General features: G+C 34.9%; 1 protein-coding gene across 12 annotated transcripts in view; it reads right to left on the reverse strand.

Moving 5' to 3' along the window:
* The window catches only part of PARD3 (par-3 family cell polarity regulator), a 441,459-nt gene that overhangs the window by 200,817 nt on the left and 224,138 nt on the right, over nt 1-16,504 (reverse strand). For 9 of the 12 annotated variants that reach the window (XM_021542942.2, XM_021542949.2, XM_021542932.2 and 6 more), the window contains 3 exons: nt 14,184-14,267; nt 5,245-5,370; nt 3,505-3,884 (listed from right to left, as the gene is read on the reverse strand). In XM_021542942.2, coding sequence (XP_021398617.2) covers nt 3,505-3,884; nt 5,245-5,370; nt 14,184-14,267 — 590 coding nt within the window. Of the gene's footprint in view, nt 1-3,504; nt 3,885-5,244; nt 5,371-14,183; nt 14,268-14,406; nt 14,419-16,504 lie in introns of all 12 variants that reach the window. The other 3 variants (XM_021542941.2, XM_021542936.2, XM_031503797.2) reach the window with 2 other exon arrangements.

Below are 16,504 nucleotides of genomic sequence, written 5' to 3' on the forward strand. Positions count from 1 at the left end.
CTTTCCTGACAGTTCTGTCACTCATTTCTTCCCCTTTCTTTTTTCTTGTTTTGCAAGAAAGAGGCCAAAAAGGAAGAGGTAATTACAACTCCCATGGTTGGTGTCTAAGTCACCCTCTGGTAGTGGGGAGATGTGGACTCAAGTCCTGTTGCACTGAATACTTCAGACAAAAAATTAACAAAATATTTTGTGGAACTAAGACCAACTTAAGAAACATGAGCTCAGTGCTCATATTTTACTTCCAGAATTTTATATTTAATTTATCTATAGAAACATGTAATTATAGATAGAAATCATATGATGCAATGAGTATTATACTGAATGACACACAAATAGGATTAAGCTAATTTCCAGTTCAAGTACTTCAGGCTTGTCTTAGTACAGCAGTATCAAAAGCAGCAGATATGAAATCTGAGTAGCACAATGTCCAATGGAAAAGCAGACTTTTGAATGCTTTAGTGAATATCAGGCTAAATGCTGTGAGTTACTAAGTGCTCAAAGACTGAGCCTTAGAGCCATTTGCTATATAATTGTTATTTATTATTTACAAGTGTTGGACTAAATTCCTCTCATGCATTGGCTCAAACACTTGCAGCCAAAGAAGGAACACTCTGGGAGTGTCCTGGTGCATATGAAGTCAAAGTTTGTGCTAACAGTCTGGGTGTTGTATCAGTGGTCTTATTTTCTTTACTCATTAGCTGCAAAGAACTATTTTCATTTATTTATACTTACTGTGTATCAGTTTACACCAAAATGTATATATAAACATAGGCTCACTGTCATGTCTTGCATTATCTTAATTTGTGTAAGCTATTAAGCTACACTGCTATACAACCTTAATGGCATTAGAATATCAGCAATAACCCCTACATCTATATGCTAAAAGTTCAAGCCTTGACCTTTAAGCCAAGATAAACAGATATCCATTTTCATTTAGAAAAGCCAACAAATATTCCACATTGACTGAAACATACGACTGACCTTCTCTTCTGACTTTATTAAATAGCTAAATCCTATGAAAGTTCAGGTTATTTTAAAATGCCAAATCAGCAATAAATATTAAGAAATCATAATTACAGAAGTACATATGGTAGAATTTTTCTATGATTGTCAACCTATATCATAAAGTTTGTGCAATATATAAAAATACAGCTGTAATAAAGAAGGTCTGTCTGTATTGAAAAACAGTCAGTTCTCATATACTACGTACATTATCAATATGTACAGGTTACATGAAAACTGAATTTTAAGACAACACTTTGCATGCCTTAATGTTACCCACAATGAGTTTTTAAAGTAATGATGCTAACTGGGGAAACAACTACTGCCTGTCAGCACTTGTTAAATTTGTTAAATATATATAAAGCCTGTATTATTACAGCATCCTTCCTTAGAAATAATAATCAAAACCAATCAACATCCCTACTGAACTCATACTTACAACAAAATACCTGGGGTGTCCTTAAGCATTTGCTGCATTTGTTGCTCTGTATGTGAGAATTCAGAGTGATCAAATGTAAGTCAAAATGAGAGGGCATGCTTCTTTCCACACTGGGTATTAACAAATGAAAGACAGCAATGATAAAAAGGCATCTTTCTTTATGCACATTTTTCTTTATTTTTACCATGCATAAAAGACAGTTTCTACCTTTATCGAAAGCCTGAGCTAGCTGCCATTCTACCATAAGTAGTATTCTCAAATAAGCCAACTGTTAGAAACAAATATCCCCTTCAAACTTCTGAAAAATACTCTAAATATATTTCAAAGTTTTTACTACTGTAAGAACCTTCAAATTCCTCTGGTATGAACTCGATGTTAAAGTATCATAGAGATCACTTTTCGTCAACAGGTAGCATGCATCTTCTTTACTCCAAACCCAGCTAAGATATTAGTGCCAGCAAGGATAAATTATATTATGGCCTTGGGGGGAGTATTTCTGGAACAGTATCCAGTGCAAGATGACCAAACAGAACATCATATCACAGTCAAAAATCCGTAACACACCAAAATTATATCCTTGCATCTTTTGAGGAGTTGTAACTCCATATTTGTTTCATGCAGAAATATTGTGGTCCCAAATTATGTATTTATTTGTTAGTGCTTTTAAAATTACATTAAATCCTTATTTCCATGTCTTCCTGAGAATTCTTTGATGTACTGTCCAAGTAACACTTCTAAAGACTTCCACAAACACGAAAAACCCAGGTAAAAATCACTCTAGTGACTGAGAGCATATTTATAAGCACACAAATTCCTTACTCAACCAATAACAGCAAGTTTTTCCAAGTAGGCTGATCTGAGCTGATGGCCTAGAGAAATTCTTGAAGGAGCATCAACAACAGAAGCAAACTGTCAACTCAACCTTATGTCATCCAAGTTTGTAGAGCTTAAAATTCAGCAACCAGAAAGAAGCAATCTGGTGGTTCATGTGAAGTTCATAGAAAGGAAAGCATAATGATAATGTGACAAGTAGCCTGGTACCTGTGAAACTGTAAAATCTCCACCATTCATTGCACTGTCTTCAATGTCTTTCAATAAAGAGATTACTTAATAAATACTATTATCATTAAGCACATAGAGTATCTTAAGGGGAATGCACCCCAGTTCATGGAGAATACTGTCATACGAATGAACTTTCTGCTGTGTAATGTGAATACTGTTCTTGTTGCTAGAGATCAAATTATAGCTAATCTTAAACATGCTCATTTGAATACCATAAAGCCTACAGCATATATAATCTTTTAAAAAAAATCATTTCCCAAGAGCTAAGAATACTGGCATCTAAATGTAATTTTATTATACTTCCAAATATCTTAAAACCATCTACACATTAACTACAAAAAAATACCAATTTTCTCACATCATAAAACTTTCACGGATGTACCAATGCATCTACATGTGCACATATAACACAGATGTTGAGATAAGCACACACTACTTTAAATAGTGTCTCTCACCCCCGTTCAAATTATATTAGCATAAGGGCCAAGACAGGAAATATCACATTACATCTCAACCAAAGGTTTTAACATCTCAGTGGAAAAAAATGAAAGTTTTAGCTGGAAATTAGAACGTCCAATTTACCAACTGGATTCAAAACACTCTTAAATTAAATCTAAAGGCAAAACTCAATTTGAAAAGTAACTGTGAAGTACTGAACATGGGCCATTTTTGCTTAGTTGTTTACATTAAATAGTTCACCACTCCCTGGGTCTTTGGCTAACAGAATTTGAGGCATTTACTACACTACTTTATTAGCTGAGAAATAGAAAAAAATGTTAAATCACTCCTTAAAATGGCCTTTTGCAAGCATGCTGCACGCGCTGAAGGCAGGGTGGGTCTCCTGGACCTGCTCTCAGGGACAACTCAGTGCCTTGGCTGCAAAAATGAACCCACTGCCCTCCTCGTGCTCTTGCCAGCCTTCCTGCCCAGGACAGTGGCAAGGGCACACACACATCTACGCGCACATCTCCTACTGCATGGGGAGCACACTGGAGCCTTACCTTTCCTTAGCTGTATACTGAGCCTCTTCCCTATCTTTTTGGTGTTATAGCCACTGTTGGCAGTGGAGGTGAGAACTTTCTGAGGTGATGGTACCAGGCCGGAGGGTGGTTTCCCTGACGAGTTCACACTATGAGGTAGCTGTGAGTAGGAGTCTGTCTGGTCGGAGTGGTTCCCCGCTCTAGACATTCTCTGTAACGTGTGGAGTCCAGAACTGTTGATGCTTTTCCCATCAGCATACTGGGAGTCGGGGCTGAAGCGGCTGGAGTAGAAGACGCTCTCGCTCTGGGACAACTGCTCGTACTGCTCCTTGCTCGCCGCAGGCACCACGTGGAACCAAATGAACGGCGTACGCATGGCTTGGCGAAACATATGCTGTGCTCTAGGTTTTAAAGTGAACAGAAAATCAGCAAATTAGGACTGTCAGACCACGAGACACTATAAGCATAATTACTGATGTTAATTAAGCGACACGAGCTGACAGACACACTGCACTCAAGCATAAACCATAAAACTTGAATCTGTTCACTCGCCTATTTGATCTGCTTTTCGCTAAGGTTTACTGCTTTAGGGCAACACTATGGTTAAATATGCTTAACGACTAATGTAGCAAATACTGGATTCAGAAAAGCAAAAATTTTAACCACATTCGTGAAATGCAGACAGTTTCATAGTAGGACTGCAGTGTCCTTTTGTTTTGAACCTTGATAATTGTAATAATTGCGATAACTGTTACCACAGTGACAACAGAATTATCAGAATGAAAACGATTAATTATAAAAGACTATGTATTCCACAATTTTCTGATTATATGGAGTCTTGCAACCAGTCTAGCTTACAATTCAATTTTTTTCAGCTGGTATTGTATTGGAATGCAACATTAAGAAATAGGAAAAGAATGCTCAATCTTGTACAGACAGACACTGGGCTTCAAGGTCACAATCCAAAGTATACAAAGACAACAAGGTCTCTTCACAGACTTTAAAACTGTGATTCAGAACCTTAGAACAAGCAGAGACAAGCTGCTTTCAACCATATGGTATAGGGTGATGTTTCAATTCAGGTTAAAGTCAAAGAAATTAAAACCACATTTTAAATATATAGTAAGTGTAAGATGATCAGAACAAATGATAATTGGCTTTCAGTGTGTTACAGATTTCAGAACAGCATTAACATCCATGCAATCACTCATTACCTGCATGCCTCTTTTCTATTTTTCTCTTTCTCTTACCTGAATGTGAACTACAATCCCCTCTTAAAAGTCTTTCTGATTCATTTAGAGATTCTACCAAGTCCAGACAACCAGTAAGCAAATGTTTGTCTCTCAAACTTGTCCAGGAAGTTTCTGCATATACAGCACCTTTAGTTCTCACACAATCAAGAAACCACATATTTTTACAATGTTAAAAATCAAGTCCTCATGTTGTCCATTTATATTGAACATAGTGCATTGCAAATATAAGAGCAAAAGTCATATGGGAATTTCAAGAAAAACAAATTACCAATATAAGAAGAAAAAAAATCTCTCAGGTATAAAAACAAACAAATGAGAATTGCACATATTCTAATGACAATAATTATCCTGTGTTTTTTTTTTTTAATCTGGCTATATAAAAGCCACTGAGTGTATCTTTTCTTTCTTAGAAAGGCAAGCTTAGAGATTTTTTTTCTTACCTTCCTCAAATTATTCCAACGTGCTAAAGCTCAAATAATGCAATGTAACGTGTGGTAAGGACACTTACTGTTCAAATCTCCTGTTCCGCAGGTCCCCGTCATTAATCCTGACAATACAATCGTTCTCACGGAAAAGGTTTTCTTGTTCAGCTTTTCCACCCTTCTCCAACCGCTTCACCAACAGCCCCAGCGTTCTGGAACATTAAGATTACAAATTATTACTATCTGAATAATTTGCAACATCGAAAATCCTATTGATTTAATATTTTATCATGATCACTACAGAAACTATATTTCAAACCATCTTTACCTTGAAGTAGGATAGCAGTTTCAAATAACTTTAAGAACTACCTGATTTATTATCCCTTTTCCATAAAACAAAAGGCCTAGGCGTATCAAACATGTCAAAAGTAAGAATGAACAGGTTGACAGCACATCCATTCTTGAAAAAGGCCAAGATTTCTCTGTAGTAAAAATTCCAAGAACCACCACATATCTGAGAAAAGATATCTTTTCTGCTAGTTAACTGATGCTGAATAGATTTAACTTAAAATTTGAATTTCTGAATTAGTAGAGAATGCCACAGCCTTCACTACTCCTTCTGTGCAAGTGAAACATGGGGTCATCTCATGTAATAAGCAGCCTGTAATGAGGGGATGGATAGAGAATTCAATAATTTCACGTGGACCAAATGCTTGACATTTTTTAATAAATCAAAAAAGATAAAATAAAAAATTTAAATGCTCTTTCTAAATTCAGAATCTTAGACTAATTGACTGAAGACAATTTCCACTTGATAGTGTCTGTCCAGTGAGTTAGCCCCCTCTGTTTTGTGCTTACCCAAAGTATCATCTAAAAGATATATTTAGAGAGACAAATATTCAACCTGAAATTATGCAAAAGGATCCTGAAGAAAAGACTTCTGAGATACTTTCCTATGTTTCTATACCTGAACTCTCTACCCGAACGAGAACTCAATCTTCAGAATTATTCTTGCATCGACACTGCACTTCATTTTTTTTTTTTTCCAAGAAAATCAGCTTCACAGTGAAATCCCACAGGATGTATCAGTGGGTCAAACTCACAGCAGCCAAGTCTACAGCATTACTTTTTTCCGAATTCATTTCAAGGCATGAATGAGAAATACTTGGTCCAAATCAGAAGGAATTGGAAGACCACACATGTCTTTTAAGCAAAAACCTTCCAGTGATCACAGCACTTCCATTCACACATAATACTTCAAAGTAAATGAGCAGTCAATGGTGCTTAAAAGGACTCCTCATGTGCTCAAAAGTTACATACGCACTTAAGCACTTCATCAAACAGGTCAAAAAACCAAATTTACTTATTTCTTCCACTTTCAATTCTTCATTTACCAATGTACCGCCAGCATAAGCAAATAATACATTTTTTTTACAGAACAGTCATCCATTTTCTCCTACAAGGTAGATGAAGGAGAAATGACCCTAGTAGTATTTCCATTTTGGAACCACCTAGAGACATTAAGATATGATGTTGAAAGGATCTATGCATGTAAAGAGACCATGAGGAGAAAAACAACATAAATTCTGACAGCACAAATCATCAAATGAAGCTTGAGTCAGACATTTGCATGACAGAAAACTCTACAAGCCCAGAACAGTGGCCCACTAACCTAATGACCGTGTTGCACTACAATTTTCTGATCATTATTAAGTTATGCAGTCACAGGAAGAAAACAAAACAAAATTTAAAATACTTATTTGATTCCTTTTTTCCTTCTGATCACTAAAAAAATGTGTTGAAAGCAGTCTCAGATTTTTAAAACTGATAAATAATTATAAAGAAATTATGGATGATAGTTCCATGAAAAACCAAACAGTTATATTAATAGTAAAAAGGAAAGGAAAAATACTTGTATGGCTTCATTATATTATTTTTATCAGAATTATAATTTTAACAAATAGAAAACTGATACATTAGAAAAGTTTGTGACTTCTTCACTTGTGAGTTGATGACTTTCTTTTGGAGAGATTGTCTTTAAGCCACAAAGTGAAGCTACTGAAAAGCATATCTCTAAATGGGGAAGAGATAGGCAAAGGATATTGTAAAATAGGGAATGCTACATTTAAGAGAAAACTGACAAAACACTTGAGCAGGAAAGAAAGGAATTGTGTCTACACTTCCTTTCTTTCATTTGATGCCCAACAGCTCTTTGATGCAGGAGTGCTCCTCTGCAATGCCCAAAGACAATTCAGAATTTGGATGTGCATTCAATGCTTGCACAAGAGCATACAAAGAAATAACAACAGGTGTTTGGTTTATATGGTTAACTACAAAAAAATACCAAAATATCAAAACAATATCTACACAAAGTACAACCATCTAAGTTAATACAATTACAATACATGATACAAAATGATGTGGTTATTTCATCCCAATGTCTCCATGTATTTATGATTACAAAATAATTGCTCTACCAATAGTTTTGACATAGCATTTTTCTTGAAATGTTGCTTTCTACTGTCCCACATTCTGAATTTATATAAAATTATTAATGCAAGATGCACCTTTATGCATGGTTTGACATTTCTTAAATTTATTCCACTTAGGCTTTCAAATCTGTAAAAATATTACTAATCCTAACCAATAGCAGAATAAATGTAACAGATAAATAAACTACCAGTCAAGACTGTAAATAATCTCATTAAAGCCAATAAGTTCTGTTAATGAAAGACTGCTCATCTCTAACATGGCATATGGTGCTCGTGAGGATTTTGCTTTTTAACAAATGTTAGAGGTAGGTTAACCAAGGCATATAAAGCTAAAGTCACTGAGAGCAAATTCAAGGCTGGATGGACAGACAGAGTCAAACCTGAAACCAGGCTTCTCACAGTGCCTTTTAATTAATTTAATTTTTTATATAAACACATGGCACAAAAGATCCCTTTAGACACAACTTCAGAAACAATTTTTCAAATGAGGCTTTGCATAGCAGAGAAAACTAGAACTATGGAAAATGCATGTTCTTCAAAAATTAACAAAAGCCTACCAATTTCCTACAGTACTTCTTCAGCATATTATGGTTAAATGTAAGAATATGACTCTGAAAAAGACTTTCTGGGAATTCATGTTTGTTGTGGCAGCAACTGGAGATAAGCAAAGTAGACCTGATATTGCAAATATGCAGTAACCTAAAAACAAATTGGATTTTTTTTCTCTGCCATATGCCACCATCATTAATCCTGCGAAGTGGAGTTATACTACAGCTTCAATATTATGTTTTCTACATTAGGAAGACATAAATTTTGAAAGCATCTAAACTCATCTGGCATAAAGTACCAAAGTCAGTATATACATTTATTTTAAACACAACCTTGTAGCATACAAATGTATGGGTATATTTGACTTTGCTTAATTTTGTCCAGTTAAAGTAAGCCAACACAATTTCTAATACAAATTCTTTCATTAGAAAACTTTTAAACTCCAACTTTTTCAAGAATGAGATCAAATATCACATGAATCATCACAAAATACTCTGCAAGTCTACAATCCCGTTGGAACAATAATTATAAATAAAAAATTGGTACCTGTGCTGTTTTAGGCTAACATTAGCTGACACAGAAACAGAAGGGAAACAGCCAAAGCACAGAGCTCAATCTTTGTATTTGTTTTAAATACCTAATTGGGAATGTAAGCAGCTGAGATTATATTAGCATTTGCACCACTGTATTTCCACAAGGTTCATTACTCTAATTATACTATTAAAATAAACTCAGCTACATGTGTTAACATTTCAGTTCTCAGTATAAATTACAACCAATGATAAAACTAGAAATAAGCATCGATTTTTTTATTGACATCTAAATTGTCTGACTTAGTTGGGGTAGTTTGTGAAATGTGAACTCTCCACATGTCATCCAGATGTATGAAAATGATGATAATTTATCTTAATAAGAACTGACAGTGTAAGAAAAACTAAAAACTGACACTGAGCATCTAGAATATGATTTGCCCATCACGGCCCTTTGTATGTACACATTGAAGTTATTTATCTATTTACCTGCAAGCTAACTGTAGTGTAATCAAATCAGACAGAACAGAAAATAACCAATTTAAATGTTTACACAAAGTCACTAACATGAAAAGGCAAAAACCAGATTAAGGTACAAAAATAAGGACTGATTGAAAAGCTGATGTGCAGCAGTTTCATGCTTTGAAAGATCTCTAAAAAGTTCTACAAAAACATAAACACAGTAAAAAATTCCTAGATTCAGAGGTCAGAGCAGGCAAATTGGCTTGTTTGTTCAAGTTAAATTATTATGGCTACTCAATGCTAAATTGCACATAAACTCCTTTAGCCAATATTAAGATCACAGCACTGCTGTGGCGGCAGTTAAATTTCATGCCTGAAGTCCAGAACCAATTCCCAGTCTTTGGTAACCACTCCTCAGCATTTTAGCTTGACTAATACTTCAAATTACGCTTATAAAACTTCTTAAAGGCTGAGATCACACAGTTTGAATTCAGATACAAGATGAGGGAATCATACATTAACTCCACAGAGAGTTTTTTCCCCATACATATGTTTTTGAAAGCCATGGCTACCTTTGAGACTTAAAAGGCTGGAAATGCAAGAGAAGAATAAATGGAGAAGCAGACAGCATGGACCTCCTACTTGATCAAAGAGGATATGATCATTAGAGAGGCACCTTGAAGGCAATATTATGGACTCTCACATAGACAATGGCCATTAAATATTACTTTAGTTTTCTTTGTACCTTGAGCACAAGACTAAAATTTTTACAGTGACACATGAGGTGAAGTTATAAACTCTAGGGAAAAAAAAGTATATTTCCAATAAAAAAAAAAAAAAAAAAAAACCAAACAAAAACAGAGTATAAAAAAATTCAAATGTATAGATTTCTAGTAATGGTAATTAGGCTTTGTGTATGTTTAAACGCTCACCTCCATTTGAAGTTTTTCTTTCTTTTTAACAAAACCTGCTAAATTTGTCATTTGAACTGACAAAAATTCTCTTTTTTTCCTTTCTTTTGAGAAATAATATTTTAAGACATTTAGGACATTTAAGACATTTAGGATATATAACAAAAAAAAATTTTTAGCTGCAGGTTTTAGATGCACAGTTAATCATGGATTTTGTGACATGCTTCAACAGAAGAAAAGCTGGCAGAGCTGTGCATACCTGTCTGTATCAAACATGTCTGATACATATTAGTGGATGTTCATTGTAGGGTTTCCAGATGAATATCCAAATCCTTTTCAGTTCTGCTTTACTAAGTAGACTTCAGAGCAGTCTTGGGACTATGGGACTCTGATTTCCATATCATTATTCACAGAGATTTCTGATGTTCTCTCATATATTCATTGTGTCAATGGAATCTCTTTCCAAAGACAGACATGGCAGGATTTCAGAAGAGCAGCTAGGTTTAGAGCTTGAGAAGATTTCAAAAGCAGAAGAGGCCAGATAATGGTAAATTACACTATAATTACTATTGAGCTTTCTGAGAACTTGGTGCATCCTCACTTAAACATCAACAGAACATCCCACACCATCCAGGCTGCTCAAATGAGATTCTTAAGGGACTGTTTGTTCTGTCTCTGAGCACCTAATAAGAAGGAAGAATTGGTAGTATAGCAATTTTGCACAGAGTTACCGTTTTCTTTCCTTTCATATTTTTCTGTCATTCATTTCCTTTTTTTCCTACTATTATCTGAATGCTTTGGTACTTGCCTTCTCTTCTACCTTCATCCTACTTTCATTTTCATGCCTCTTTTTCTGCTAAATGCTGCATCTATGCCATTGCAAAAATGTGCCAGCAGGTTTACAAACAAAACTTTTATCCTTAAAAAATGCACAACCATAAGGTGATGAATATGTATACCCTCCTCCCTTTTGATAAGGTGAACTAAATCTGCTAACAAAATCATATGATCAAATAGGCCAATAAAGACAGATACATTTCTAGAGGCAAAACCAGAAAGATAACAAGGAAACATATACATAAAGTTTCACCATGTCTTTACAAATCAGTAATACTTTTCCCAGAGAAATACAAGGTTTTTTTATTTAAAAAGTCTCAGTTTTACTGGGAATAGAAATAATTCACAGCATCTATATAAATGAGGCAGAGACCTTTACAGATTTGTTCAAGATCAAAAGCTAGTACTCAAAAGATTCTTATTCCAAACCCTCCAAAGACCATGAAAAAGTCAAATATTTTCTTAATAGAAGTAAAGACCAGAGTTATGGCACATAATTTTTATAGTTTTGGAGTGTTTTCTTAGAGAGGGATTTTTGTGAATTTTTTGGGGAGAGAAGGCTCCTGATTATTGCATAGAGGAGAAAAGGTGAACTGCATAGTATTTTTTTACACTTTTTCAATCTATTGATTTAATAACCATTGACTATCGGATAACATTTTCAAAATCAAGAGAAAGGAACTATAAGAAAAGTAATTGAAAGCACAGCATAACTGGGATTGAACAGTAAGCAAATATAAAACTATGGGACAGTGGACTAATCTATATGACATGAGATCTATTAATTTTGGACATCCCTCAAAGTCTTTACTCAGTCCTGTGTTTGGTTTTCTATAATTAGGTTTCTACTAAGCACATCCCCTGATAAAGTTATTATAAGCAGGGAGTTGTAGGTTGATTGTAGCAGGGAGAATTATTTTTTGCAGCCAGGGGAGGAACAAAGAGCAGCCATGTGCTACAGTGAGAAATAAGTAGGAAGCAGAAGATCCCTGCCATGCATCTGCTCTCCCTCTGAATCTAGCAAAAGGAGAAACAAATGTGTCTTATCTGCTCCAAAGAAGTGGGAAACCAGGAGGGGGGGAAAAAATTAACCAAATCCCCACCAATTGCTTCAAACCTGAACACCTGGGTGTGCTCCTTTCCCTACCCACACTAGAAGCAGCTGGAGAAAAATGTGTTTATCCTACCTGAAAGCATGCAGAGGCGTGGGTATGCAGACAGCAAAGCAGCAGCACAACACAAGCACTTAGAATCAATCCCAAGCAATGAACTCTGCTTTTCCTCCATCAGAACACACAGGGCATGGCAGAAAACTTTTGGAAATGTTCTAGATCCTCCCCAACACTTTCAAGACATGGAACCAAATGTCTCCCCTCTTCAGCAGATTATTTTGTGGAAGGTCAAAAAAACTCAGCAATTACACCTATGGTTCATTTTTCAGTGAAGTGAGTTCTAGCAGTATGAAGAAAAAGGGGATATATTTTAATATAAAAACTATTTCCTCTGTAATAGAATTTGCTTTTCCAGTATGTCCTGATTTGAAACATCTATGTTAAGATTGGTTTTCTTGCATTAAAACTTTATCATATAATTTTCTATGACATAGTTAAATTTCTTTTTTAAAAATACATATTTTATTTCTGTGTTTATGGCTTTTTTCTTTAACGTGGTCTCATTACGTATGAACAGTTTAAGCTTTGTCTCAGACTTGACAACCACATTCATAGGCTGGAAGCAAATTTTACTCAAGTTAAAATTCTTATTCAAAGTGTCAAAATGCATATTTTAACATCAGCTTTATTAAAGAAGTACTTAGTAGGCATCTGAGATTCTTAAACCAGTCTTTTCCCTGGCCTTCACACTGTCAAAATCCCAGATAACTGTGTGAACATTTCAACCATGCCTAACTCTATCGGATTTACTTCTGAGTTATGTTTGAAGTACTGTTCACTCATGCCCTTTCCATCCCCACTCTGAATTTACTGAATTTCAGATTATGAAGAGAAGAATTCACCACTTAACAGAAGTTTGCTCTTAATACTTGTAGTCCCTAGAAAAAGTAGCTTTAAAGTAAAACAAATTACATTTTCTCATAATACATGTCAGTATATGAACAGTTCATACTATGAAAGCACTGGGTTTTAAGTAACAACTGCAAACAAAGCTCACATACTGTGTTTAAAATCCCATGAAGATATTTGGTATAGGAGGTAAAATACCTAAAATACTCTAGTATTTCTGAAAATAGCATATTAATATTTGAGACTGGTATAGCAAATTAGTTTGGTTAATTTGTTATTTTTTAATTATAAAACTGAAATTGCTAGTGGGACAACAGACATGAGAACATAACACCCCTTTTCATATGTAAAAATTATTTTTAAGACATATATATTTGTTCCCCTTTTCCTTTAAGAAAGAAAATACACTATGCACTTAGAATGTGCAATACCAGTATAAAATTTGCATATGTTGCTGAGAAATTATCATTTTTCAAGATATTAAAATTTCCAAACCCATCACTAATTAATACAAAAGTTTAGCTTTTTTTCCTGAGATTATCTTCATGACCCTAAACATTAAAAGTCTGCATTAGCAAATTAAGCATTAAAGATTATGTATTATGTTTATTAATAACATCCCCCACATTATATTTTTAAATGCAAACTACTTTCTTTACATGTATTGGGTTTTTTTTCAAACTTCAGCCATTTCAGTCTATAAAACAGGTCCACTTTTCCCCAAAACCAGAATGTTTCAACTGGTTTTGCTACTTCATTTTAACCCCAACAGATGGGGTAACATGAAATTTTGAAAGTGTGGCAATTGTTTCTCTCCTACACTTAAGAAGCAAAAGCATAGGACGCCTCTGGTTTAGACTCCTGCTGCTCTTTGGAAACATGGTTTAAACAGTACGCAGGAAAATGTTGCACAAATATCCACCTGAATTAAGGAAGAAGTTTATACATTTTAGGAAACCAAAAGGAAATGTCTTTATCTATCAATTTACCCCAAGATTACAGCACCAAATTCTAACTCCTTCAAGCAGAACCTTTGAACTATGGAGTCCATCCCAAGCACAGAGTCAGTAATCTTGCATTTCTTCGTTTCCTAATCACTGAGACTGCTTCTTGAAAAACAGACAATATTCTACAGAGGGCAAGGGCACACAGCACAAAAATTAACACAACCAAGCTAAGGCACAGCAAATTGCAATGAAATAAAATCCTACACGATACGTTACCTTCCGCCTCGGGCACTGAAAGGCACTACATGGATCCCCAAAGGCCCGCCGTCATTGGAGACTTCGACGAGCTTTACCATATCACTGTGAGACAATGACGAATGAGGGAATGTGAACATGTACCGTGGAGGAACCAAAAAACCCCACACAAACATACACACGAAAACAAAACCGTTCCAGAAACCAAGTCATGGTGATGAAAGCATCGTTGAATACTACGTACCTGAAGATTAATCTGATGGCATGAAAGGAGATCAATCATCAGAAATACTTCAATTAATAGAACCAAGAAAAAATATTTTTTTTTAATTTAGCTGAATACATAAAAATATGTCTCATCATCACCACTGCATGCATATTGCTTTATTTCTTTTTTATTCTAAAGGTAACTGACCATTGAGTAGAAATATCTTAAATGCTTCACACAATTTTTCCTCAGAAACCTAAAAGCTCATCATAGCACTAGCATACTTTACTTTTTTACCTTAGAGCCAATGCTAACTTTTTTACATTAGCGTTCCCATAACTACCTCATAATCAAATGAGAATTATTAAATTTTTAATTGGCTAAATCCTTCCAGTTTTAATACACATTAATCTGTTTTATTGTAATTCCATTTCTTTTACTGGAAGAATCCTGCATCTCCTTACTAAGCAAAGCTTCCAAAGTTTTAACTGTAACATTCAAAACCAACCAGAAGCAATCCCCTGAAGCAACCATGCATCTAGTTCTCAATTATAAATTTTGCTGTAGTGAGGAAAAAACCAGCAGAAGAAAATACAGGTTCAGAAAGAGACATGTAAAAATTGTAGAAATAGATTTAAAACAAATCTATTAATGTGTTTGAAACATGCCCACATCTGGAAAGGTGGAATGTAGCCCATGAACCATAAAGAGCTATAAACACATAAATGAGAAAATAATATGCAAAAGCCAAACCTCTCAATAAAACTGGAAGTGAGAGATCTGAACAGAAGCCACAATCTAAATTTGTGGCTTATGCCTCTCTCTAGTATTACATACTTTTTCCATATTTCCTGGCACTAGATATATATACAAACAGATCATTGAAAAGCTTGTTCCTCATAAGAATACAAATAAAATCTAATCTCAAAATGGAGCAAAGAGCAAGACAAATGCCCTGTGACAGCAGTAAACGATTTTCTACTTCCTTCAACAAGCTCTTGATCATATGGTGGCCCATCATGAAAGCTTGAAGCTCTTAATCTGTAACTTGAGAATAACCAGACCACATATGGTTGGAAAGTCAACACAAATCAGGGGTTACAGTTTGTTTTATATTTGCCCTACATAAAATTTTCTAAATGTATTTTTAAGGTAGCCTTTACATCTGCTGTATGCCTCAATTGGTGTCTGAATTTTTACCTTGATTTTTAAATAAGAATGGAAGGTCTCTATCCTTATTGGCACTGTTAGCTCAAGAAAGTAGTACAACACCAGGAGAGCTGAGAGACTTCAGCCAAAAACCTGTTGTTCTTCAGACATAGACCAATATTTTAAGACTGAGATCAATACAGCATTTCATACTGTTCCATGTGCAACTTCTGTATAGGCTGACTTCATTTCCTTCTCACTGAATGTTAAGGTTAAGTTTTCATTAACTAGTGTGCAAAGCAGCTCACAGGATTCAAGCAACTCCTCCATCCCCCAAAAGGAACTGTAAAATACACTGTTTGCTATTGATAGGCCTGTGATTCTCTATGATCAACTTCTTCTGACTTCACTATTAGCTTAGAAGAAAATTAAGGGCTAAGAGAGAGAACAAGTGAGAATCTGTGTGATGCACCTGGAACTGCCTAAGTGGAAGCAAGACTTAAATTTTTTTTAAAAAAAACACTTGTTTTCCATGTCCAGCGTATACCATTTAGCTTGTTCTAGTGCTTGAGTCAGTTGTCTTTCATTTGTTCAAAACACACATTTAACATCTTTGCACTCATTTTTCTTACGCTTTTTCTTTTTTTAAAAAAAAATTCTATCCTAAATTCCAATGTTAAATTCTGTAAAACAGAAAAAAAGAGGGAATGATAACACCCTAAGAGAGATTCTTTCAATCTGGCTTCCTGATTTTCTCAGAAGTTTGGGCCAACTGCTTCAAACAAACACACAAAGAAGAATGAGATCAAAACAAAACATAAATGAAGTAGCATATGATGAGAAGTCAATAAGTTACTTAAAAGCAACACCAGGAAGCATTACATTTGACAGAAGTTCTGCAAATTCTATTTAGGAAACAGCATTTGGAATTTACAATGTAACAGATTTTGTAAATGGAACTGAGTAAAATGCATGCTCTACAGCC

The sequence above is a fragment of the Lonchura striata genome, chromosome 1 (genome assembly GCF_046129695.1).
Source record: "Lonchura striata isolate bLonStr1 chromosome 1, bLonStr1.mat, whole genome shotgun sequence".
NCBI classification, from domain to species: Eukaryota; Metazoa; Chordata; class Aves; order Passeriformes; family Estrildidae; genus Lonchura; species Lonchura striata.